The 27,562-nt window shown below is 41.6% G+C and overlaps 1 protein-coding gene and 2 long non-coding RNA genes across 4 annotated transcripts; 2 read left to right on the top strand and 1 right to left on the bottom strand.

Annotated features, from left to right (window-relative positions):
* Positions 1-1,083: 1,083 nt before the first annotated feature.
* Positions 1,084-27,562, bottom strand: LOC134499639 (kininogen-1-like). 2 transcript variants are annotated; one of them, XM_063306388.1, is made up of 10 exons: positions 27,238-27,562; positions 24,180-24,290; positions 20,086-20,170; positions 15,231-15,403; positions 14,819-14,926; positions 6,500-6,581; positions 5,205-5,374; positions 4,453-4,560; positions 3,553-3,645; positions 1,084-2,172 (listed from the first exon to the last, which is right to left on the bottom strand). In XM_063306388.1, exons 1-10 carry the CDS (start codon positions 27,421-27,423, stop codon positions 1,648-1,650), a joined length of 1,641 nt encoding a protein of 546 aa, XP_063162458.1. In that variant the 5' UTR covers positions 27,424-27,562; the 3' UTR covers positions 1,084-1,647. The 2 variants fall into 2 exon arrangements, with proteins under 2 accessions (XP_063162458.1, XP_063162459.1); XM_063306389.1 differs by lacking the exon at positions 27,238-27,562 and adding an exon at positions 24,500-24,603.
* LOC134499642 (uncharacterized) lies at positions 6,591-11,925 on the top strand. Its single transcript, XR_010068166.1, has 2 exons — positions 6,591-8,437; positions 11,668-11,925. It is a non-coding gene; the product is annotated as an uncharacterized LOC134499642 (long non-coding RNA).
* On the top strand, positions 12,748-15,011 carry LOC134499643 (uncharacterized). The gene is made up of 2 exons (XR_010068167.1): positions 12,748-13,560; positions 14,033-15,011. It is a non-coding gene; the product is annotated as an uncharacterized LOC134499643 (long non-coding RNA).

Raw genomic sequence — 27,562 nt, 5'->3', positions numbered from 1 at the left:
TGTTGGGAGGAATGAGGCAATGGACCGGGGGGCGGGGATCGGAGATTAGTGCCTCTGCCAGCCCCCTGCCCCGAATGAGTGGGTCCCCCAGTGCCTCACTTTAAGATCTCAGGGGGACCTTCTAGCTGTTTTTGCGCCTCTTCTCCCAAGATTGTAAACCACCCAGAGTCGTCGTATACGAGTTGGGCGGTCGAGAAGTTCAATCAATCAATCAATCAATCAATCATTCCTGGGCTTGATGCATTTTAAATGTTCAAGAAAGAAAAGTGCCATGTCCTCTGTGCATTCTGGTGGATTTTGCAAAGCACAGATGGAAGGGAATTTTCACCCTGGCTGAGAATTTTGGGGCTTAGACTGCAGTCCCAAACTATCTGGGGGTACCAGAGACAAAGTTTGTGGGAGAGGTGGCCACTGGTTTTTGGCACCTGAGGACCAGGAACAACCACAAAACCACCCGCTCTGCCTTTTGCTACAAATTATCTCTAAGCCCCTGTGCTTTGCCTTTGCAATTAATTGCTTGCCTTTTGCCAGGCCTTTGCTCTGGTGGTCAGTCCTGGCTTTTATCTGGAGACCTGCCATGGATACATGCACAGTGCCTGCACAGGCTGGGTAATCTCGTAGGGGGCCCCTGGAGAGTCTTAGGCGACTGGTCCCCCTTTCCCTTTGGGATGAATTGACAGAGAGCTGTTCTGAAAACGAAATTGGGTCCCTCAAGTGCAAAGTCCACCCCCCTTCAGACAAGAGAAATGCCTGCCTAGATAAATCATGGAAAGCCTGGTAACTGCCCAGACTTGCTGGGAGTCGGGCGGCATATAAATTTTAATAACAACAACAACAACAACAACAACAACAACGTGATGCAAGACTGCAAGACTGGGATTCTAGGAAGACCATCCAGTTGAGTTTCCTAGCTGGGGCACGCATGGATATTTCTAAGCTTGGAGTTTTCAAGACATGACAGAGAGGCACCTTCATTTTGAGAAGTTGTTGATTGCTCATGAATTTGGGCTTTTTGCTTGTACGGTTGGCTAAGCCTATGGTGACTTTTCTAATATTTCAAATGAAGCAAGTTTAGCCCTCAAGTGCTTTGATACGTGTCTTTTATTTATTAGTCAAGGAAGGGTGTGCAATCAAATGTATGGCAAGCCAGTAATAGAAAGAGTGGATTAGTTAATATAATTGTACCGAATTCAATGCAGTTACTACAAATTTGTCATAAAATAATCATTCTAATCAGGTATAGGAAAGTAGTGCACCTTTAAAATTCCACAATAACTGACTGCAGAGAAACAACATAATTCACCCATTGAGCTGCTCTAGGCATGCAAAGGGCCCTTTCTTTTCCAGGGAATATTTTTTTCTCCAGGGTTGAATGCAGGCAACACTGGTTCTGCAAGTTTGCTGCAGAAGGCAGTGGTGCATATTGCTTGCTGGCTGAGCTGACTGAATTAACTTTCTAGTTCGACTGTTTGCCAACTACTGTACCTTGCAAAGACATTAAGAAGCTTGGCAAGCTGATGTTGCAGGCCAAACTTGGCTGCAACTGTATTTAAGTGTTATGCTTCTATGCAGTCAGAAATCCCAAGAACTTCATCGTTTCCACTTAGAGCATTTCTGGAGAAATAACTCACTGCTTTTTTTTTTTTTTTAATTCTGGAGCGCATCCAAAAGATCAAAATCCTTAAAGGAGGTATCTTGAGGCTTTGGATCTTTTGTAGGTTTCCATGGTGTTCCGGGACATTTTGGTGGTTCTGGAAGATCTGGTAGGTGGTCTAAGAAAAGGGGGGAATCCATAGGGCTGCCATATGTTGGTGAGACCTCAGAAAATCCCACACTTTCTTCAAGTGGAATTCTAGTAACCCCCTGTTCCAGAAAAGGTTTTGAAGTAGACAGTTGATCTAGAGTTTGAACAGGTGGTAGAACTTCAACTTCCTCAGAGGAACTCTCTCTTGGCTTTCTGTGCCCATGTCCGTGGCCCCGTCTGTGTCCATGGGCGTGGCCATGGCCCTGTCTGTTTCCATGAATGTGGCCGTGGCCCCGTCTGTTTCCACGAGTGTCTGGTCTTCTTGGATCAGGATGGGATTCTTCCAGTGCTCTTCTACTACTGATTTGAGTAGAGGTTCTGGAAACACCTCGGAAAGGGGTGAAACCTGGGGGTGCCCTAAAATTCAACTGAAATGTCATTTAGTTATTAGGAATTCTCCAAACAATGTATTTATTTAAATGCATTTAACATATTTTATCCCACATTTCTACCTTAACAAAACACTAACATACTGTAATTACATATCAGCCAGTTCTCCTAGCTTTATCAGCCCAACACTCTTCCAAAACACCTTTCTGGTTCTGAAGGGCATAACCACACTATAAACTCTATCACCCTCCTTAGACAAGGATCCATTGAATTGTGGTTTTATGAGAATGGGATTCCAAATCTTACCAGTTCCCAGGATTCTTGGGAGGGATGTCACATTGACTGTAACACTGGAATATTTTTTTTGTCTGACTCAATATTTTGTTGCCTGAAATTAAGGACAAATTGGCATCCTCCCATTCCACCTAGAACATCCTTCTGAGCCCTAGGGGGCAACTTTTTTTTATTACCAGGGCAGCACTTTTTGGTCTTCAGGACAAGACCTGCTGTGAGATAAGATAAAGCAAAAGTGGGCAGGGTAAGGTTCTTATTTAAGAAGAGCTATGAGCTTGAGCTCTTCATTGGTAACAACTGTTTGCAAAACCAGACTCTGGGTTGGACTCGAACCTGTGTCTATGACTCTGAACCTGGACTGGCTGACCTCGCTACAATGTTTCTGAACTGTTGGATTTCACCTGACTACTCTTGGGCTTGCTGCTGGGATTTTGGACTTTAGGCAAGTTTGGACTTCTAGGGACTTGATTTCTCTTGTGTGCGTGCATGTGTTTGCACATACCTTTCCCTCTGCTGCTTGATATTTGCTTAAAACTCATCTAGTAAAATTTTCAACTACCTCTTCATGTAATTGTGTGTGCTTGGCCTGAGACAGGACAAACATCATATTGGGCTCAAACAGTGAAGGATCTGGAGTTCCTGCTTCTGTATGCCACAGACAAACCCTGTTGAACTTATTGCTATTCCCCCTTTTCCTTCTGCTTCTTCTGACAGGACTTCCTTCATTTTATGGATGACAAAGTTCCTTATATCCGTTGCAGACTCTGGGCCTGCTGTTAGGAACACGTGAGGTTATTGGTTCATTTTTGTTCAGCATATAATGCACCTTAGGCAGAAGAAACAGCAAAGATGCTGCCCCTGCTGAAGTACACTAGGCTCCAATACCGATGTGCTTTTAGCCGTTTTTAAGAGGAACAATTTGGTTAGTACAATTCCTGTCTCTGAACTTCTTCTCTACCACTTCCTCTAATTTATCTTCATTAGCTGTTTATAACTGAATATCTGAAAAGCTGGTTACTAGTCCCTTGGAAAATACACCAATCTCTCTGGGCTTATACATGATAATCACAACCTGTGTTAGGAGGAGAGAGTGATAGGGAGAGGGAGGAGACAGATTTGTATACCGGTAAAAATGGTTGGTCTGTGCATGTCACTCTTGGTTCGATTCTTGACTCCCAGGGTCTCTCATAAACTGAGCCGGAGCAGTCCAACAGTTCCTGTCACCCAAACAAAACAGAGGGGGACATGCTCATCTCTTGTCAAATATTGGCATAAAAACAAAATATGATGCAGAATAATTATGTTTGAGTGCCGTTTTGGAAAATTGTTCATTTTCCCAAAAGCTCAATTTTTTTTTAATTTACTGAACAGTTCTGTGACTTTTGTCTATGATTTGTTTCTCTGGGGAAGAGGAATTCATTCAAAAAGTTAAGGCAGGGAGTATAAATTAAAGCAACAAAGTCCTGACATATTACTCCTATATTAGTATGTGTCTGGGTGTGTGTGTGCGTGTCTGTGTGTGTGCAGAAAATCATTCCCAACAAGGGAATATGCAAAGGTGTTGGAATCTTGAGGTTTCCAGCTGACCCAGCAGCAAGTTGGAGAAAACTAGTTTGTGGAGCATAGCTCTGCTTCACCTAATTCTATCCCAATATTATCTTCTTACTAAGATTTCCTAATAACAATCTTGGGATTTTAGGAAACTAGAATGGGTCTGAATAGTTTAAGGTTTGGAATGTTGTGGGAACCCAACTATTACCCTAGCCCATTGGGTGAACCAGGCCATCCTATTAATCATACGGATTGTTTGCACACAGGAGTTTTGCTAACTTGCGTTTAGGGTTTAGAGTTTGAGTTAGACATACATAGGATTGTCCTATCAGAAAGATTATCTCAAGGTTCAATATGCATCTATGTGGAATTGCAACTTTTCCCACCAACATTCTGTTTCAAGAATCCGCTTTAAAATGAACTCTTGTTCTCTTAAGTAAAATATTCCTCTTGAACTAATCCCAGCATCTTACACCGTCTTCCACAACAGTACAATGTTCATCTGGCTTCTCAACCTCAGCCTTGGAGCAATTTGTCTCCTGAATTTTGAAGTCAGATCGATACATTATTCCAGCCACAACCTGAAATACAAAGGAGAAACATGACTGGCAACTTTTAAACTGGATGCTGAGTAGCATGAACCACGAAGAACAAAAACTTTAGCCTGCTGTCCAGTTAGCTCATGCCAGGTTCAAAGGCCCCAGGGGCCCATTCCTTCTCCAGGATTATAGCAAAAACAAGCAAGTGAAAGCACCATGGAAAGATGGTTTGCTGCTGCCTTAGATGAATGTAAGAAGCTACCATATATCAAGTCAAACCACTGATCCATCAAGCCCAATATTGTTGATTTTTACCAGTCGGACTCTCCAAGGTTTGAGCCAGGAATCTTTCCCAGTCCTTACGGCAGATGTCAGGGGCTCAAGTTGAGATCTTCTGCCCACAATTATGTGCTTTGCCAGAGTGATCATCCCCCAGAACAGAGTTTCTGCAGCCTGGTGGCCTTTCTCAGTCTGATGCCCTCCAAGCGTCATCCCCAGATACTCTAGCCCATCAAGCCGGGGGAGTTTCCAACATAGAAATCACTGGTCTTCCACCACAGTATCACCTTGGTACAAGGCCAGCTGAATTGGGAAAGGATTCAAGCTCAAAAGGCGATTGCCTACTTCAAACCAGATGTTCTTATCTACACTAAGTTGCAGTACAGTGGTAGAGGCAGAATTCAAACCTGTGATGTTGCTTTTGTTACTTCTACAACTTTGAAATAGAAGTCCCTGTTGCTTTTTTCATTAAATAATTCCAAAGCAGTTTCCAGAAGCTTCTTCAGTTCTGGGCTATCTCGTGGAATCTTGATGGGGCAACCAGCACACACTTCAGAAGAGCTCATCCTTTCCTCAACTGTTAAAATATATAGATAAAAATGTAGATTTATATCAGGTTATTCTAAAAATGAAAGAGTATGAGAATAGCAGCCTGCATCTATGTTATTTTCTGTAATGGAATAATGAACACATTTTGTCAATGCAAAAAATGCATTGGTGCAAATTGTTCTGTAGCAATTTGGAGTTTGCTGGTAGTGGTGGTCCCATTGTGTGGTTATCCATGGTTGCATCGTGGTCATCAATTTGTTTGTATAAAGGGAAAGCTTTATTCCATTCCACTATAAATAATTCTGGAAGCCATACCTAACCAGACTTATATTTTATGATCATTTTTGTTTTCAGATGGCCAGTCTGTGCTCCTTCAAATGTTGAACTGCAAGTCCCATCATCCCCTCTACTTTGGCCATGTTGGCTGTCCCTGATGGGTTCTTCCCATTCCCCGTATCTTTTGGAAGTATGGTCAGAGGAGGGGAATTCTAGGAACTGTAGTCCAGTAACTTTATCAGGGCTTTCACATCTATAGCAGGAGACCCTAAAGAACGGAATACATGCAATATGAATTTCCTTACCATCTTACTTCAGCTTTCCTTTAATTTACGGACCTATGAAGGTTGTAAATACAAGGATTGGTTGCAAAATTACTTTTTCATCACCATTGTAACTGCAAATGGTCTCGGTATGAGGCAGTAATTAAACAAGGACTACCTTTAGGTATGTTTTCATTGGTTTTGTCCTCAGATGACCAATTTGTGCTCTTCCAGATGTTGAATGGAAGTCTCCTCATCCCATTAATCCTGTGTCCATTTGACCACGGTGGCTATGTCTGATAAAAGTTGCAGTGTACAGTATCTGGAAGGCAACTAATGACCCAACTGTGTAAGCAAAGAGACTTGAGGTTGTGTTCCTATAATGTGGTCACCAGTTGCCAGAGTTCGTATCTTTAGGGAGCATTCCCCTCATTCCCAGATTCCTTAGGAACGTGGTTATTGGAGGGGGATTGTAGGAGTTGCAGTTCAGCAACATTATCAGGGCTTTCACATCTATAGCAGGACACCCTAAAGAACTGAATACATGCAATATGAATTTGTCACTGTCATGATACACCAAGCAGTACTGAATCAAGGAAGCAGCAGTCACAAACCTTGAAGTCTGCACGCCTGTTCAGCAGACACCAGTGTGTTTGTACTGTCAACGTAGGCATAAGCTGTACAGGAACCTCCTTGCTGAAGGGGAGAAGAAGTGAGAAGAAGAATGAACCAAGCTTTCATCAGGGAGCTCCTGATCTCACTGCCCTGCCTCACTCGGGCAGTTCTTCCAGGGATCCAGATGGCACCCCTGTGAGTGTAGCTGGCACAAAGTAGGAGCTCACACAGGGGACACACATTCCCTCCTCCCAGATAACATGCATCCACAGGAAAGAGCACTTTGCCACATGCACACGATATCAGAATATCTCAGCCCCTCCCTCTGTGGGAACCAGGGAAAAGCTCTGGTCCTTTCAAAGCCTGAGGCAGAACTCAGGCAGAGGCTATGAACTGGTGCTGGGAAAAGCAGAGATCTCAGAGTGTTCTCCCTAGTTTCTGATTCAGGTTGAGAATTTCCAGGAATCTGGGGAAACTCCAGGTAATTTGAAGCAGGGGGAATATCTGCTTAAAGAATCCTTTCTTTCTATAGGTAAAAATGTGCAGCCCGGATTCTATGGCAGTTTACTTATTTGCTTTTCTGTGCAGTTCCATTTTTTTCCCCATTTCACTCTATAAATTATGAATTTGATTTTTATGTCCACCTTGCATCAAACCTCAGGTTTGTGCAAGGATATTTTATTCAGCAACCTGCTATCTGTGATTAGAGAAAAAGGAAAGGAAAGGAAAGAGAACAAACAATTTAAAAACAAAATGATGCAGAGATAAAGTATCAGTTAGTGGAGAAAGAAGTTACCGAAATTGTACAGTTAGTGCTCAGTAGATTGTTGATGAGCAATTAATCATAGATAAAATATATTATGTTATTTTTTACAATAATGAAAAGGATTTTAAAGATCTTTTTAAATCTCTAGGCTGAGTGCCAAAATCTCCATTATTTTGATGTTTAAAAGTACAAAAAAAAAGGGGGGGGGGAAGAAGAAAGAAGAAAAAGTACTAAAAACATTGTAGGTAAATATTTAGTTTCTAACTTCCCCTTCATTTACTTTGGTATACAATATTTATAAACATTTAAAATGTTCATGTATTTCTGATTTCAGTTCTTTGGACAATTCTTTTTCCCCTTACAAACCATACTTTAATGCAGCGCACAACTTGGAGAGGGGTGGGCACGGCCTTCTTGTGAGCTTTCGGAAGACCTTAGAAGCCTTCTGAAGCATCGTGAGAAGGGAGCGCGTGCTTTGGAGAAGCGCACATGTGCAGTCTGGAGAGTGGCCTTCTCGTGAGCTTTCAGAAGTTTTTCATGGGATGGGAAGGGCAATAGTTCTTCCTGGGGGTGGCTGGCGCCGTAGTGCTTATTGCTACTTGGATTTTATATCTATTTATTCTCTATTTACATTGGTCGTTAGTACTGTAATTTATGTGTCTTATGGTTTTTGGGTGGTTTACAATAAAATTAACAAAAACCAGTCCCCTTTTTGTAAGAGAGGGGCGGTGATAGAAATTTGAAAAATAAAATAAAATAAAAAATAAATATAATATTCCTTGATTTCAGCAGTACAATTGTAAAGGGTGGGTGTGTCATTTCGTTGTGGTAGGGTGAAAAATCTTGTTAACCTCCTGCTGTATCTACTATAGAGATCAAGCAGTACAGCTCTATCTATCTTTGGCCTATAGTAAGAACTTTTCTGCACAATCCTGAAAGGTTAATCTATAGGTGGTGCTCCTAGGAGATTTAGGATGGCATGGGGAATTACACCAATAAATGAAGAGAAGCCACCGACTGGCCGCCTGCCAAAAACTGTGTCAAGAGAGCAGTTTGAAGCGAATACTGTTTGGCATAAGAATGAGCTAGCAAAATAAGACAGAATTTGAAGTACAATTGTGTACTGACGATGAACACGTAATTGCTGAAATGTATAAACTTTGAAACAGAGGTTGTTGTTTATTCGTTTAGTCGCTTCCGACTCTTCGTGACTTCATGGACCAGCCCACGCCAGAGCTTCCTGTCGGTCGTCAACACCCCCAGCTCCCCCAGGGACGAATCCATCACCTCTAGAATATCATCCATCCACCTTGCCCTTGGTTGGCCCCTCTTCCTTTTGCCCCCCACTCTCCCTAGCATCAGCATCTTCTCCAGGGTGTCCTGTCTTCTCATTATGTGGCCAAAGTATTTCAGTTTGGCCTTTAATATCGTTCCCTCAAGTGAGCAGTCTGGCTTTATTTCCTGGAGGATGGACTGGTTTGATCTTCTTGCACTCCAAGGCACTCTCAGAATTTTCCTCCAACACCACAGTTCAAAAGTATCGATCTTCCTTCGCTCAGCCTTCCTTATGGTCCAGCTCTCGCAGCCATATGTTACTACGGGGAACACCATTGCTTTAACTATGTGGACCTTTGTTGTCAGTGTGATGTCTCTGTTCTTAACTATTTTATCGAGATTTGTCATTGCTCTTCTTCCAAGGATTAAGCGTCTCCTGATTTCCTGACTGCAGTCAGCATCTGCAGTAATCTTCGCACCTAGGAATACAAAGTCTTTCACTGCTTCTACATTTTATCCCTCTATTTGCCAGTTATCAATCAAGCTGGTTGCCATAATCTTGGTTTTTTTGAGGTTTAGCTGCAAACCAGCTTTTGCACGTTCTTCTTTCACCTTCATCATAAGGCTCCTCAGTTCCTCTTCACTTTCAGCCATCAAAGTGGTATCATCTGCATATCTGAGATTGTTAATGTTTCTTCCAGAGATTTTAACTCCAGCCTTGGATTCCTCAAGGCCAGCTTGTCGCATGATGTGTTCTGCATACAAGTTGAATAGGTAGGGTGAGAGGATACAGCCCTGCCGTACTCCTTTCCCAATCTTAAACCAGTCTGTTGTTCCGTGGTCTGTTCTTACTGTTGCTACTTGGTCGTTATACAGATTCTTCAGGAGGCATACAAGATGACTTGGTATCCCCATACCACTAAGAACTTGCCACAATTTGTTATGGTCCACACAGTCAAAGGCTTTAGAATAGTCAATAAAACAGAAATAGATGTTTTTCTGAAACTCCCTGGCTTTTTCCATTATCCAGCGGATATTGGCAATTTGGTCTCTAGTTCCTCTGCCTTTCCTAAACCCAGCTTATACGTCTGGCAATTCTCGCTCCATGAACTGCTGAAGTCTACCTTGCAGGATCTTGAGCATTACCTTACTGGCATGTGAAATGAGTGCCACTGTTCGATAGTTTGAACATTCTTTAGTGTTTCCCTTTTTTGGTATGGGGATATAAGTTGATTTTTTCCAGTCTGATGGCCATTCTTGTGTTTTCCAAATTTGCTGGCATATAGCATGCATTACCTTGACAGCATCATCTTGCAAGATTTTGAACAGTTCAGCTGGGATGCCGTCGTCTCCTGTTGCCTTGTTATTAGCAATGCTTCTTAAGGCCCACTCAACCTCACTCTTCAGGATGTCTGGCTCTAGCTCCCTGACCACACCGTCAAAGCTATCCCCGATATTGTTATCCTTCCTATACAGGTCTTCTGTATATTCTTGCCACCTTTTCTTGATCTCTTCTTCTTCTGTTAGGTCCTTGCCATCTTTGTTTTTGATCATACCCATTTTTGTCTGGAATTTACCTCCAATGTTTCTAATTTTCTGGAAGAGGTCTCTTGTCCTTCCTATTCTATTGTCTTCTTCCACTTCCGCGCATTGCTTGTTTAAAAATAATTCCTTATCTCTTCTGGCTAACCTCTGGAATTTTGCATTTAATTGGGCATATCTCCCCCTATCACTGTTGCCTTTTGCTTTCCTTCTTTCTTGGGCTACTTCTAATGTCTCAGCAGACAGCCATTTTGCCTTCTTGGTTTTCTCTTTCTTTGGGATGTATTTTGTTGCCGCCTCCTGAACAATGTTGCGAACGTCTGTCCAGAGTTCTTCCGGGACCCTATCTACTAAGTCCAGTCCCTTAAATCTATTCTTCACCTCCACTGCATATTCCTTAGGAATATTAGTGAGCTCATATCTAGCTGATCTGTGGGTCTTCCCTAATCTCTTTAGTCTGATCCTAAATTGTGCAAGAAGAAGTTCGTGATCTGAACTACAGTCAGCTCCAGGCCTTGTTTTTACCGACTGTACAGATGTCCGCCACCTTTGGCTGCAAAGGATGTAATCAATCTGATTTCGGTGTTGTCCATCTGGTGAAGTCCATGTATAAAGCCGTCTCTTAGGTTGTTGGAAGAGAGTGTTTGTTATGCAGAGTGAATTGTCTTGGCAAAATTCTATCAGCCTATGTCCTGCTTCATTTTGTTCTCCCAAGCCATACTTACCTGTAATTCGAGGTGTCATTTGACTGCCCACCTTAGCATTCCAGTCTCCTGTGATGAAAATAACATCTCTTTTAGGCGTGTTGTCCAGTAGGTGCTGCAGATCCTCATAGAACTGCTCTACTTCAGCTTCTTCAGCATTTGTGGTTGGGGCGTATATTTGGATCACTGTGATGTTAGATGGCTTGCACTGAATTCGAATTGAGATCATTCTGTCGTTTTTTGGATTGTATACAAGCACTGCTTTAGCCACTTTACTATTAATTATGAAGGCTACTCCATTTCTTCTGTGGTCCTCTTGTCCACAGTAGTAGATCTGGTGGTCATTTGATGTGAAGTGGCCCATTCCAGTCCATTTCAGTTCACTGACGCCCAAAATGTCTATCTTTAATCTTGACATCTCACCAATAACCACATCCAATTTGCCCTGGCTCATAGATCTTACATTCCAGGTTCCAATGGTGTGTTGATCCTTAGAACATCGGATTCGCCGTTCACCACCAGCACCGTCGGCCGCTAGCCGTCCTTTCGGCTTTGAGCTAGCTGCGTCATCACGTCTGGGGCTAGTTGAGCTCATCCTCTGTTCCTCCCCAGTAGCATTTTGACCATCTTCCGACCTGGGGGTCTCACCTTCCAATGGTATACCGACATATCTCTGGTTGTACTGATCCATTGAGTTTTCACGGCAAGAATACTGGGGTGGGTTGCCATTACCTTCCCCAGGGATTGCATTTAGTCTGACCTCTCTGTCATGACCTTCCCGTCTTGGGTGGCCCTTCACGGTTTAGCTCATGGCATCATTGAGGTGCTCAAGCTCCAGCACCACGACAAGGTAACGATCCTTTGCTGAAGTGAAACAGAGGACAAACAGGTTAAAGAATGTATGATAAAGTGGGCCAAGAATTTTGGTTATAATATACAGATGGAGCAATGGGAAAATATGTGGTTAAAAGGGTTGAAATTTACATTGTGGTATGATCTCAAAGAGAATTTTTATAAAATGATGTATCGTTCGTACATGATGCCAGAGAAATTATTTAGAATGTATAAAGGCACTTCAAATGTAAGTTGGAAATGTGAACAATCTGAAGGGACGTTTTATCACGGTTGGTGGGCATGTCTGTAGGTTGAGTCATGGTAACTGGATTTCTTTCGTTTTGGTTGAAAAGTTTCACTGAAGAAGCTGCTTGGACAAGCAGTGAAATGTTTCGACCAAAACAAAAGAAATCCAGTTGCCATGACTCAACCTACAGAATTCCACCTGGATGACTGAGAATCTTCATCAACTTGGTGGTTGTAAAAAAGCTAAAAAATGTAAAAAAGCTAAAAAAAAGAAAATTGGATTCAAATACATACTTTGATACAGAGGACTTTAAAGATTAATATTCAATTGAAGCCAGAACTTTTCCTTTTAGGGCTGATTGATAAACAGTTAGAAAAAACCATGGAAGATTATTTCAGTATATGATTACTGTGACAAGATTATTATATGCACAGAGATGGAAAGATTCAGCACTACCCACTACGGAGGAATGGTTGGTGAAACTGACAGATCTTGCCGAGATGGATAAATTAATTAATTTGATTAGAGGAAAGACACTATCTACATTTATTGATAGCTGGAAACCTCTCATGGCCTTTTTGCATAACAATGGAAAAAACGAACTTGTGACTTATGGCTTTAATGATTAGACAGGATGGATTATAGAAAGAAGAGTGTTATGATGTAACTTCAGAGAGAAAGCGTACAATAAAATTGTACTTCTAACTGCTGTGAAGAATATTGGAAGCCACTTCTTTGTATTTTTTCTCTTTTTTCTATCTTCAACTTTTTTCTATCTTCAACTTTTTTCTTTCTTTTCTTGCACTTTTTGCTTTCTCTTTGCTTTCTTTCTTTTTCTTTTTTCTTCCTTACTTTATATTAGTTTGTATTAGTTTTTATCTTCTTTTTAAAAAGTTTCAAGGATAGATAGATAGATAGAGCCATGTATTGCACTATTGAGAGAGAAAAACAAGAAATAACTTTGTGCAGGTTGGATCCTGATTCTCCACCCAGATTAAGCTGGCCCTGGCCAGGACTGGGAAAAGAGGAGGCACCTGACAAATTTGTGCTGCTCTTGTACAGGGACATTTTTCACAGTGCAATTTGTGGTAAATTCCAAATGAGTCTGACAGGTATATGTGTGTGCAAGTGTATCACATTATTGCTGCCTTCATGTTTTAATCTTTAATTTCTTTTAGCAGCTGTGCCAAGGCAGCTCTGTTTGCCAGAAGGAAAAACAGAACTTATTTGACTGCTGTTTCTGGAAGTTCCCTAGAGAAAGCAGCTGCAGCACACTATTTTGGCTTCCATCTCTTCCCTGATACTAGTTGTCTAGTTGTATTTTTCCTCTTCAAAATCTTTCACTATACCAGCGTGATATTTGCTGTCCCCTCTGCCAGTCTCTCTCCTGCATTTGCTGCCCCATCCCTGCCAATCCCCTGACTTCCCTCCAGGGTATTGCATGACAGAGCCTTACAGATTTTACCCACCTTGAAGCTGCTCTTGGATGCTGTCAGTTTAAGTGGGGAAACACTACTTCTTTGTGGGTAGAGCTAAAGATGACTCAAGGCTGTCCAACTCCTTGAAAGCTACAGCTGGTATAGAACACAGCCCCAGCAGTGGTGGATGTGTCCTGATGTATTCAGGCGGCTCCACTGCTTTGGAAGCTGCATAGGTTGCCAGTTACCTTCCAGCTGTGATTCAAGGTGCTGGGTGTTGTTGGAATTATCAGGGGTCAACTCAGCATTGTCTCATAAGCAGAAGGGGGTCTTTCTAGTAAACATATCTCTATTGTGCTTGTGGGATGTCACATGGGTCACCTGATTTCCACTTCCCCCTCCTCCTTGGGTTTGGGGATTAACAATCTCCATATTACCTCTTGGGCACACCTGCAATCTCATCCTTCCATCTCGCTCACGTGCAGACATTTCTATTTCCAATAGAAATGTGTCTACAAAGGACCAGTGATGAATAAGTGCTTTCTACTATGAATCTACTTGTATCCAGATCTACTGAATAAATGTAAGCTACCTTTTTTTTTCTCTTCATCTAACTACTGTGTGAAGACTGAATTATTTCTGAATGTAATTAAGCTTAATGTGCAAGTTTTGGTTCATGCTTCTGCTTTGCAAGATCGTTGTTAGCTGCTTGGAGTTCTTTTATTAACCTTAAAACACTCCATCAGGTGTTACCTTTAAGGCTCTATATGACTCTGGACCTGGTTTTCTTATGGACCAGCTTCTCCTGCATTCATCTGTCTGTCCAACCAGCTCGAAGACGGTCAGTTCCCTCCATCTATACAAGATTGTCACCTGATGGGGTCTCAGAAGCGGGTGTTTTCAGTAGTGCCCCTATTGTTTGCAACTCCCCAGGCAGAGATTTGGTCAGAACAAGCTTGCCAGATGCTGGTTTCCTTCCAGCTCCAAATCGATATGACTATCTGCAATTTTAACGCCCTCTTATACACTCTTTCTATCGTGCACTGCACCTAGAGCACGTTAGAGGGAGCAGTAGTTTGTCTGTAGCCACTTCCTTTTTCTAAGTTATTTGTAACTCATATTTTTCCATTATTCATATTTCTATGTATTTTCCCAGGTCTTACTGCTTTAAATGGAGAGAAAGCGAATATAAAAATTGCAATGGTTTAGATTTGTAAATGCAGAAAATCTGTCCAGTGTTTGAATGTATCACAGATTATGAAATGCATGTTAACATTTAAAGGTCTTTCTTGCACACTGTTCAGGGATCTATCATCTATCTGTATCTATACTGATCTCCCTATCGTCCCTCCATTAGCCATCTCTCTTTCTCCTTCATCGATATATCCCATCATATCTATCATCTATCTATCTATCTATCTATCTATCTATCTATCTATCTATCTATCTATCTATCTATCTATCATCTATCTATCATCATCATCATCATCATCATCTATTCTAGGAGTATGATATAAAAGAAATTCACTTACACCTCCAGGAAGGGGTCTACATGCTGGATTCAGATCTTGAAATGTATTCTTAGAACAATTTGTTTCTTTTATCGAATATTCCAAATGGTAATTCCATCCATTAACCACCTGCAAGAAAATTTAAGAGAAATGCACAGAGCAAGTATCTTGTTAGGAGAAAAGGGATTAGGTTAAATAAAACTGCACAGTGACTCCCAGAATTATATTTGTATTTTGTCTGGTTTGCCAACATTTGACAGGCCTGTTTTTTTTAAATATGATGGTTTCAAAAATATACACAAAAAGGAGGAAGTCCCCACTGATTTTGGTGGGGGCATTCATGCATTCAACTTTTTCAGATTTAACTATGCATCTATCCAAATCACCTAATTCTGTAAAGTTAAGATGCGGAATTATTGGAACATATACAAACCTGACGTTGAGCTTTTATTATTATCCTAAGTTGAAATAAGGAACTGTGGTTACTCTGATTGTTAAATTGCTGTATGGTGTGTCTCACAATAGGATGCACTTCTGAACTGTCAGTGTCTATGGGATGCCAGCAACCTAGGCATTGAGTATGGGATCGCACTACATTCTCCGGGCCTGAAAGGAAGCAAATAATAAATTACAGAAAGCAAAACAAAAGTAGACAAATGAAAAATGGAAGTAACATGGAAATTACTGCAGTGCCCAGGACACAAACAGGTAAGGCTTACAGGGTTTTTAAAAAAAAAAAAAAAACAGATAAGGAATGAAAAGAGTAGTTTGGAAGAGGATGAGCAATGTGGGGCAATTTATCTTAAAGAAATTAATGGTAGGCAAAAAATTATACCTTCCCCCTTCAACATTGGGATTTATTACATCTAACCTTTGCACATATGTGTCATGTTCATCGTTCCAATGTTCTGGGTACATCGTAACGTTTCGCATGTCAATTTCCTGATCCATGTCTGTCATTTGCGGGGAGGGGTATTTCAGCCGTGCCGGGCTGTAACCTCTGTGCTGTTGTTCTGGAATGTATGTTTGGGTTATGACATGTGTTCAAGGTTACTTTCCCAGGCCGATGTCTAACGCTCCTCAACACCTGGGAGGGGGTGGTTGCTATGGCAGGGCGAGGGGCGGGGTCGGGTTTGGAGCGAGGGTTTTTAGTTTGCATTTGGCGTGCTTTCTCTCATTCTCAGCTTTCTCTGTATTTGCATACTATTCTTTCAATAAATCAGTTTTCCTAAAGAACCTACTTGTGGACCTGATATGTTAGAATAGGCAACCATTACAATATGGTAGTTTGTACATATGTATAAAAAGAAGAGACATCTAGTCCCAGCCTTCCAACAATATATACATTTGGGCTCTTATAGTCTGGCTGGACAAAGTGACTGTACAGCAGCCTACTCCAACTGCACCCTTCTGGTGACCACCAAGTCTATTAGGACTGTAACTCCCAAAATTCCTAGCCAGCATTCTTCTGGCTGTGAATTCTGGGAGTTGTGATTGCAACATAGAGTGAAGGAATGAGGTGGAAGAAGACTAATGTTTGGGAACAGAGAGGAGACCAGATGAGAAGCAGACAGTGGGCCTCCCAAAGCTGTTTATGGGCTGAAGAAGAAACTCCAGAAACCAGATAACTGCATAGGTTGTGGGGAGATTCATAGTCATCTTGTTTATGATTTGCTACGCTACAAATGTTGCTGCAAAATCTACCTTTTTCCACATAATTTGAGGGAGGGGGTGGTCCTGCTGGCTCTTGTGGTGGTGCACCCCTCCCTGAAGGGGCCATCGCTTGACCCAACTAATCTGGATAGTTTCTGTCCAGTCTCCAACCTCCCCTTTTTAGGGAAGATTGTTGAGGAAGTGGTCGCATGGCAGCTTCAAAGGGCTCTGGATGAAGCGGATTATCTAGACCCCTTTAAGTCAGGATTCAGGCCAGGATATGGGACTGAGACGGCGTTGATTGAGCTCTTGGATGACCTCTGGTGGGAGCGGGATGGGGGCAGTGTGACCATCCTTGCTCTTCTTGACCTCTCGGCGGCCTTCGATACCTTTGATCATGGTATCCTTCTGGACTGGCTTTGAAAGTTGGGGGTGGGCAGCACTGTGTTATGCTGGTTCTCCTCCTTCCTCTGGGGTCGGTTCCAGTCGGTGTTGGTAGGAGGGGAGAGGTCCAGTCCATGGCCCCTACTCTGTGGGGTGCCACAGGGCTTGGTTCTCTCTCCGCTCATTAACATCTACATGAGGCCGCTGGGTGAGGTGATCCAACAGTTTGGGGTGAGGTATCATCAGTATACTGAAGACATCCAGCTTTATATCTCCACGCCAGGCCGCCTGAGTGATGCTGTGGATGTCCTATCTCAGTGCCTGGAGGCTGTAGGGGCCTGGATGGGGCACAATGTGCTTCGGCTCAACCCAAGCAAGATTGAGTGGCTTTGGGTGTTTGGGCCTCCCAGTACCAAGGTTTTTCCATCTTTGGTCCTGGATGGGGTGGCACTGCCCCAGACAGATCTGGTGCACAATTTGGAGGTCCTCTTGGATTCACGCATCCTGCTGGAAGAGCAGGTGGCAGCCGTGGCTAAGAGGGCCTTTGCACACCTTCGGGTTGTGCATCAGGTGTGCCCATTCCTGGACTGGGAGGCACTACTCACTGTCACTCATGGCCTCGTGACCTCCTGTCTGGACTACTGCAATGCGCTCTACATGGAGCTTCCCTTGAAGAGCATTCGGAGGCTTCAGCTGGTACAGAATGCAGCTGCCCGGGTTGTAAGTAGTGTCAGCTACTCGGCACATGTAACACCTCTACTCCATTTGCTGCATGGGCTGCCAGTGTGTTTCCAGGTGCAATTCAAGGTGCTGGCTGTCACCTTTAAAGCCCTTCCTGGCTTGGGACCGGGTTACCTGAGGGACCATCTTCTCCCAGTTTTTTCTACCCATCCAATCCGGTCCGGCAGGATGGGCGTGCTCTGGGTCCCATCAGCCAAAGAACGTTGGCTGGTGGGGACCAGGAGGCATGCCTTTTCTGCTGTGGCGCCTGCCCTCTGGGACATCCTCCATCCTGCGATTAGGATGGCCCCGATCCTTTTGGCTTTTCAGAAGGCCTTGAAGACCTGGCTTTGTGCCTGGGCCTGGCGCCCTGAGTGTGCGAAGGGCCCCGTTTCATGGTTGTGCTAACACCAATAGTTTTTAAGATCTCTCATCTGTATTTATATTTATATTTAATTTTTTGTATTGTGTTTATTGTATGATTGTTTTTATTATTATAAGTTGCCCGGAGTCACTGGTTTGAGATGGGCAGCTATATAAATTGAATGAATGAATGAATAAATAAATATAAATTGAATAAATAAATACTAGTATCAGGGCTAAAACTTGGACTTGTCAAATTCAGGAAAACCATGTATTATGCTGTAGCTTTAATAGCTGATTAAATCTCTAACAGAGTTGGAAAGGAGGGATGGGGAAGTTGCCCGTAGTTTTGTCTCTTTTCTTTTCCAAGCGCAAAGAGGAACTTTTCGTAGGCATAAGAACTAGAGGTGCACTTCTTGTCGATTTGAATTTTCATTTTGAAAACAAGGTGTAGCAATATCCTGGCCACTTAATGCTGCTGACAACTAGGTGTCACCATTACCTTGTGAACATGTCTGAAACCAATAAAGATGCTGGTAGATTAAAAAACCTGCCTTATTTATTTTAAAAAGCTTAGTTCAGTAATGCTTCTTAATAATCTGGGATGCATTTGCACAGACATTTGCCCAGGGCTTGCTGGAGCAGGACTAGTCTTAATTTATGTGTCTGAATTCACCAGCATATATTACAAATCCTTAGATCTGATGTTGAACTTTTAGCACTGAGCTGTGAGAATTGCACTGCCATCTCTTTTCTATTTTTCTATATTGCAAACACAGTTAGAAGTGGGTGTGAAATGACATCATCCCCTTTAGTATGTTTTCCTTTGGTTTGTTTGGTGTCACTAGCAGATGTTCCCATTCTTGTTTAGCTCTGTTTTTTTCTTTTAACATGCAGCTGCCCTGTATGCTTTACTGAAAGGTGGGCTATCATTAAGTATCTTAAATAAATTGCACCTTATTTCATTCTTATAGCTCTAGGAGAAATGTCAAATGGATGCTTGGAAAGCAGAGCAGGGGGCAGTTTCATTAAGTTACATGAATAGATCTTAGTTCATCCCTGAAGATGACCATAATCAGCCCAGATTTATACTAGGATGGGGGATTATAGGCTCCTCCATGTGACCTCCTTGACCCACCCATGTCCTGGCAGGGAAGTGTTCTTTTCCATGGGAAAGCAGAAGACCATGGACGTTCTAGGTGTCATGGAAGAGGATCCTTTGGAGGTTCCTCCTGAGCTCCTATTGGCCCACTGCAAAGACTGCCTCCTGCCTGGCTGGAGAACTGTGAATCTTTATGGCCATATGTGCTGTGGCTGCCAGAGTGACTGTACAGCTTTCTTACATACATAGTTATTCTGTTATTTTTCTTTTTTTATTTGGTCAGCAGAATAGTGACCTTGTTGAAGCCCAGACACAATGTTTAACAAAGTTGATATACCCATCAGAAAGCAGATGTTTTGTTTTTGTGCATGGAAAGTGAGGGGGTTGTAGCTGGAGATCCCATCTTCTTTTCTCTTTCACCCATCTCCCAAATTTTGGGGAATAAGTTTATCTCTGATAAGCAAGTGTATGTTTGGAGAACAACATCTAGAGCAACCTAGGCTAGCCCACTTTTTGTTTTGGGGGATTGAGGAAAATTAAGAGGTGAAATGGAATAAGGCATTGAGGTCTAAGGCATTCATTGCACTCATTAAAACCCTTCATCACTCAAAATTGGGCTGATTTTTCCAATTCAGTGGGACTTTTAAGGGGCAAAATGAGTATCTTATGGTTTAGAAGTTAAGGTTTAAGGTCACCGTTAGCCCTTAACCTTTCTCTAAAAATTCAAAAAGACCAAACATTTTTTCCCTGCACTTTCTGTTGATGTCATTCAACAATATGCAAATCCTTATTTGGCTCTTCTTAAATCTAGTCTGGCCCATGATGTATTGAATTCACACAATGGAAAATGAAGTTTGAGGTGCTCTTGTATCACCCTTTCCTGATTTTTTTTTCTTACAAGTATTGGTATAGATCTTTCGTTTGGTCACTTATTATTTTTTTCTCCATTATCATCACCAACTTTCTTTTAACTTGGTGCCTTCCCATTGGGTTGGATTTCTATTTAACTTGAGGAACAGGATAGAAAAACGATGATTTTCTGAATGCTAACTTAAAATGTACTCACCTGTGCTAATTTTGCAACTCTGCGAAATGGAGGAAATCTGTTGTGACTCATGAATATCAATGTCAGCTGTACAGGTTCCAGAGTCCTGTAAGGGGAAGCAAAAAGAGACATCAATTTAGCTCTGATGTATTAAGTGGGGTATCACACTTGCCTATCAGGGGTTAGGTAAATTCACTTTCCACTGTTAAGAAACAGATCTCATCGCATTCCATAACTTTTGATATGAAGTGCATACCTTCAGTCTCTAATCTCTTCTCTATATGTATCATCCTATTATGTTCTGAATCCCACTATGCTCTTATATATCATTCTATTATTAGTTGACCAGGAAAGCTGTGGGAATCATCACAGATACTATTATCCTGGTAGAGTATGCTTTTGGAAAAGCTGAGGTTCTCTCACAAAAACCTATTTGGAATCTCCCAAGTCTTTCACCTGTTGGGCCAATGGGGGAGAAGGGCCCTTTCTCTTTCTCCTTATGTTTCTTCCTGTGGGTATGTATATTGTTTGCATGTGAGAGGATGTGGATGTGAGCTTGCAGAATATGTTCTAATAGAGTAGTTAGAAAACAGTCAATGGGTTGTTTGTGGGACCTTCACTGTCTGTGCTCAAACATTGCAGATAAGGTCCTATATATTTTGTAATAAGTGATGGAATAGATGCAGATAGATGTTTGGGAATCTAGCATCATGAAACTATTTTCTCAGTTGGGTAGATGGCAATCGTCATTTCTCATATCATTTCATCATCATATTTTTATTGTAAACTGCCCAGAGTTGCTCCTTGATTGAGATGGGCAGTGATGAAATTCGAAATATAAACAAACATTTGGCAGTGCCTAGTGGAATAAACCAATGTACTGAGGGTACTTCTTTTAAAAGTCTCACTTGGCAGTGTTTTCATCCACAACTTATCCAGCTAGAGCCTCTTGACCCAAACATATATCCCAAAAGCCTCTGATTTGTTTACACAAAGTTTAATCTAATATGAAAAGTAAGGTTTCAAAGAAAATTAACGATATAAATGGTTCATTGTTAAAATGTGGTTTAGGATGAATGGATTTTATCCATGTTAGTGGCTTTGTGAAGCAGAAGAAAATGTTTATTGGGGAAAAGCTTAAATGTAGTTCATGAAGTGGCAGAGAATCTGAAATATTGATAAACTGCTTAGTTTTCTGGAAGTCTGTGCGGGCGAGTCAGCTGCATATATTGATCTCTGAAAGTTGGGATTAGGGTAGAAAAAAAATATATTTTGATCTGCCGCAGTAAATATCTTGATATTAGTGCCCCAAACTAGCCTTCACCCTGCTTGAGTTTTAAAGATTTTGTTCTTATCAATTAGCAATTTAATCTGGCCCAACTTGATTCCCTCTTCCTAACACTATATCCTCCAGATGTATTAGATTAGAGCTCCAGAATTCTCAGCTATGGAACTCTGAGAGTTGTAGACCTACAAATCTAGGGGACTTAAGGTTGGGGAAAGGTGCTGTTCTTCTGTAGAGATATGCTTGCTTCTGTTTGTGGATAAACTGGGATTCACATCAATAAATTAGCATTCACTTCTTCATTGGCTAAACAATAGAGCAGCCCATTTCTCAATCTCTTTTCTTCTACCAATAAGGTCAAAAATGATTTTAAAAAGAAGTAAATACAGGTGGGAGTTCCATTTGCAGACAACAAAACTGCATATTATGAGACCTTGAGTCAAGAGGACTTTGGGGACTTGGTTCCAGAATTGATGGTTGTCGTTTTACCTTCTATAAGTTGTGCCTTCAAGTGGATGTTGACTCTTAGCGACCACTTAGGTAGTCCTTCACCAGAATGATTTGGAGAAGGAGCCTCCTTCCTTTTTCCTGGACCTGTAGCTCCTGCTCAAGGAGCAGGTGGCAGTCATGGCTAGGAGGGCCTTTGCACAGCCCCATCTTATGTGTAATTGTGCCCATTCCTGGACCAGGAGTCACTCATGCCTTGTCACCTCCTGGTTGGACTATTGCAATCTGCTGTACATGAGGCTACCCTTGAAGACCACCCAGAAGTTACAACTGGTCCAGAATGAGGCAGCCTGCACAGTGTTGGGCACCCCTCAGTTTGCCCATGTTACACCACTGCTGGGTAAGTTGCACTAGCTCTCAGTTTCTTTCTGGATGCAACTCAAAGTGCTGGTTATCTCCGTAAAAGCCCACATGGCACAGGACCAGGTTATTTGCAGGACTGCCTCTCCTTGAGGGTATCTGCCTTCTCCACTAGGCTAGATAGGATAAGCACACACCAGGTGTGTTCAGTGTTGCCTTTAGTGGGACCTAGGAAGCGTGCCTCTTCTGTAGCAGTTCCTGCCCTATGGAACACCCTTCCCCTGGGATCTAGCAGGTCCCCACTCTTCTGGCTTTCCAGAATGCTTTTCTTCCAGGGGCTGGGTTGGGGTAAAATTGGAGACCAAGGTTAGTATGGATTGGAGGTGGTGGGTCCAGTGTTTAGTTTTCTTGGTTTTCCAGTTTTTTATTGTTTTTATCATTTTTGGTTTTATGGATTAGAGATGTTGGGTTAGGTGTCTTTTCTTGGTTTTCCAGGTTTTTTTAAAATCATTTTTGGTTTTATTATTCTTGTGGGCCTTCTAGTGTTGTGTTTTACAAAACGGGTGGCCACATAAGTCTTTCAAATTAAACAAACAAACAAATAAATAAATATTAGATAGATGATAGATGTTACAACAGTACCAAATCCATTCAGAACTATCTGGTAGGCTTTGATAACAATAAGAATGAAAATAATAATAAAAATGAACAGTTGAGTACCAGAATAAAAGTGTAAAAGGTATGATTACATCTTAAATGGTTATGAGTAAAATCAATATATTTAAACAGCTCAAGCAAATAAGGTGGTGTAGACTGAGCCCCCAAGCATAGCAAGAAAGGTGAACATTTATGGGCTGAAGAGAACCTACAAAAGGAGCATCTCAGGTAATGTCCTCAAAGGAAGGTCTTGGTTCATCTGAGACACTTCTCTTGGATGCTAGTCAGGATCCAATCTCTTACGTACACAGGCTGTGACAGGGGAAAAGGCACCCTTAGGGTTGAACCAGCCCTCCCTCTGAGGTACTTCTGTAATTTCTTTGTTTGACTGTTGTGAGCTGACCAGAGTCATTGAGAGTTGGGCAGCATACAAGCTGAATACATTACCAGTATTATTACTCTGGTTCTGAAGTAACCCTCACCTAGGAGTGACTGGAAAATTAGGTCTCTTTGCTGCCACCCCCCACCCCCCCCTTGTTATAAACCAGTTTCTCCCTTCCCCACCAGCCCTCTGGGAAGCCGGGAGAGGATTGAAGGGGAAATGGTCGCCCCACCCTGGGTCTGGCTAGATACAAAACGGGAATCCAATCAAAAACTTTGGGGGTCATTAGCTCAGCCAGGTGGAGGCGGGTGCTAGAAGGCCACTGGTCAACTCCAGGACTGAAACAAAAATCAACTGTATCAAAGGTGCCAAAAGAAAATCAGTTTCCACACACCCAACGCAGGGTTTAAATACAAAAAAGCCCTAACTCAATTCTAACTCGCTCAATAGCTTCACCCCTCATCCTGGACCCCAGCCAGGAAAAGACACCTAAACTCTTCCCGCCTAAACCTGACAGAATCCTCTTCTTTCCTTCTACTGGCCCTCAGGGGTCAGGTGACTTCCTCTGGGCACAGAAGGCGGGGTTACCTTTTAAAGGGCCAGCTGCTCCCCACTACAGACACGCATGCAGACATCACAGTCACATGACAGTATAGGCCAGCGTTTCTCAAACTTGGCAACTTTAAGACACGTGGATGTCAACTCCCAGAATTCCCAGCATGCTGGCTGGGGAATTCTGGGAGCTGAAGTCCACATATCTTAAAATTGCTAAGTTTGAGAAACACTGGTATAGGTAATCCACCTAATTGTATCCATCCTTGCGGCTGGTGCCAAAATGCAGTTTCTCCACACGTCTATTTTAATGGCAACTTTTGCCTCCTTGCATGTGGTGATCCTGGCAGCCCCATACACCTCTCTCCTTTTTCCTGCTGTCCCCTCTAATCTCCTTTCTGACACTTCAAAGGAGGAAGAATGAATACTTACTCCATCCAAGGTCTCTAAAAGATCACAGTTTTGCCAGGGTTCATCTGCAGCAATAGGACATGTGGTTTCTCTTACTTCATAGACGACGTGAAATTTTTTTCCAGGGCCTGCCTGAAAAGAATACTTACATGAGTGCTGTGGCATTTTCATTTATTTATTTAATAAATTGATATGGCCTTCCATCTCATATTCATGACTCTGGGCAGCTAACAGTTAAAACAACGTAAGAGCAAAGTGATACACAACCAGTGATTAAAAACATAAATAATGTAATTTCCCCCCCAAGTTGCATTCTTACTGTATATTGGTGGCCAACTCACCTGCATGGCCCGGATTCTAATAGTAATCAAGACTGCCAATGTTCTTCTGCGTATCTACGGCATGTAATGGTCCAAAGAACCTCAGAGAAATAGTTAAAGCTGTATCAATACTAGGCTTTGTATAGAGCTGGCAGCACTTTGGATTCAGAGAGGAAAAGGTGTTTTTCTAGGATTGTGCAGGTGCCCGCCCCTTTTGCAGCGTGATCCCAGGAAAAGGCCCATTTGATTTAGGAAGTTGCCAACAGCAGCTATGTGGGTACCCACAAGCTCTCAGAAGCACTTCTGCCCCTTGGAATCCAAGCAAACCTCCTATTCCGTACAATATTATAATAGAATATATCTGGAGGACCCCAGATTAGGAAAGTCTTGTTGAGCTTTAATTAAGGAATCCCTTAACTGAGCATTCCTCTATACAGAAGCTTCCAAAACAAAAATGCCAGCAAAAAGCAGTTCAATGCTAGCTTTCTTGCTGATCTGCTGTTTCTCTCAGTAAAGGAATGTTTTATTTTTACAACTCCCATGCAGGTAGGTAGAAGTGCTACAATTCCAAAAGAGATTTACTGCAGAACTAGACTCATCCTAACAGCAAACTAACTTTAGAATGATCATGCCAGCCTCCCAGAATCTAGAATGTTACTGAAGTCAAAATTTTTGCAGATCTTGCTGCAAAACAAGTCTTTCAATTTAAGGATCTTGTGAAGGCAAATCAAGCTGAAACCCAAAGCAAACTTTTAGTAAAAGTGTAGCTGATCAAATATTTAACCTCTGTAAACACTGACTGATTTTTGCCTGGAGACCATGAATGTTGCAGGCTGGAAGGCATTGGCTATTTGTCATGTAACATCCACTGTTTTAATCCAGGAATACATGGCATGACTCCACTTTTGCCCACTGAGTACAGTCCCAAGGGCTGAACTGCAGAAAAGAGAAGTGGTGAAGTGGGACCAGGACAAAACTATAATCCAAATTAATTAAATTTAAGTTAAATTAGCTGTATGCAGCTCCTCTGATCAATCCCCCTGTTTATGCCTAGATAAATAAACTATATTAGGGCTTATCATGTTGAGCTAGTTCCTATAATATCCTAAACCACAAATGACTCAACCCCAGTTTTGCTTTGTTTACTATAGTGTGTGAACTCAGCACAACATAGGGTCACCCGATTTAGTTCCAATAGTATTAGTACTATTAATATTATATTAATATAATTATAATACATTAATTACAATATAATTATAATTAATTAATATTAATATTAACTGTATTCATACTATTAATTTTATATTGTATATTGTATATTTTACATTTTTATATTTATATATTGATATTGTACTTTTAAAATTATATTTTATTCTTCTATTTTAATTGTTCATAAACTGCCCAGAGTTGTTATAATATGAGATGGGCAGTAAAGAAATATGACAAATAAATAAATAAATATTGGATTCCCTCACTTACAAATCCCAATCTGTGTCCACCGACCTCTTACAAGTGAGCCTTGATAGTTGGTTAATAATGCGTGGATGCAAACAAAGAAGTAATGCAAAAAAAAAAAAGCAAAATCTGTATGAAAGAATAAGCCAAGGAGATATATGTACATAGATATATCTAGCCAACTGTGGCTGATTTTCTAAGTGAGCAGAATCAGATTTAGGACTTGGATGGAAGACTATTAAGACCAAGGCTGTATTCTAGATTGGAGCATTCCTCCCCCCCCCGCAAAAAAAATCTGAAAAAAGACGCTACCAAACCACCTCTATATTGATGTGAGAAGTCATCAGAATTTGAGCTAGACTTGGAGAGTTTACCTTACTTAAGATAAGTAATTCAATTTAATCTAGATTTAAACTGACTAAATTTTTCCTGTTCCTCTACTAACATCTCTGTTAGTGCAGAAACTTGGATCTATTTCAGCATTACCAAAGAATTTAAGTTCATGGAAATCCAAGTCAGGCAATGTTAAATGGAAGGCACCAAATGGTTGCATTGCATTGTGCTTTGTATGGCAAAGCAGCAAAATTGGGAGGGAACATTCTTCTCTAAAAATGTGAGGCTGCATCTCCAATAATTCCCAGTTGGCAGTTCTGGGGGCGGGAATCCAAACCACTTGAAGAGTACCAGGCTTGTGAAGGTTGTTTGGGGACTTGGGAGAATCCCCAGATAAAAGTACTTGAAAATAAAGTACTTGGTTGGAATGCAAAGTCACCTGCCGCTTGTGGAATTACATTAAGCTGAAATTCAATATTTTTGGATTATATTGGGGAGGGTCAGCTTATTGTCACTAAAATGCTCATTGGGATGAAAGAAGTTCCTTTCAGCAAGTTTTTTAGGGTGGGGGAGCAGGATTGCAAAAGAGAAAAATCCCAAAATCCCAAATTCCAAATGAACTAGATCCCAAATCTTTACTGTATTAATACAGTAAAGATGACTATTTCCCATGCATATAAAAAATTTCTCTCTCTGTTAAATTAAACATTAAATCTGGTGGGAACTTTCAGATGACCACAATCCAATGTTGGCTGGAGGGTGCTGATGGTACACTCTTGTGCAAGTACCCAACTATGACCTTCCCATTAATTAGCTTTTTTAAAATAAGAATTGTATTAAGTTTGAAGCAAAGATTAAAACTACAAAAAAGCAAACTACTACAAAAAGAAAAAAAACTAAAAAAGTGTGAAACACAAGAAAAAAGAACGAATTAGCTTTTTGATGTTCCTGCTGTTATGAAATTTACTTACTATTCTGTAGGCATGAAGAATGAGATTGAGGGCAAATTTATATCCTTGACTTCTGTCATCATTAAATGCTTTTATTGCTCTAGCCACAGCATCGACGACTTCTGGGTCATCACAATCTACTTCTTGTTGGAGAGAACTGGCTTGACAAAATCCAATGCTGAGGACTAGCAGAATGAAGAATTCCATATCCAGGTGAAAGAAACTCCTTCTGAAATCTGGGGAGTGAGGAAAGGGAAGAAAGGGCTTCAAGACAGCTGATGAGGTATATCTTCCTAGCAGAGACCAGAATGCTTAGAGTAACCAAAGAGTAGACAAAAGTGTTTCA

Source organism: Candoia aspera, chromosome 6, assembly GCF_035149785.1.
Source record: "Candoia aspera isolate rCanAsp1 chromosome 6, rCanAsp1.hap2, whole genome shotgun sequence".
Taxonomy (NCBI): domain Eukaryota; kingdom Metazoa; phylum Chordata; class Lepidosauria; order Squamata; family Boidae; genus Candoia; species Candoia aspera.
The sequence above is the reverse complement of the archived record's forward strand: the minus strand, read 5'-3'. Positions and strand labels throughout refer to the sequence as shown.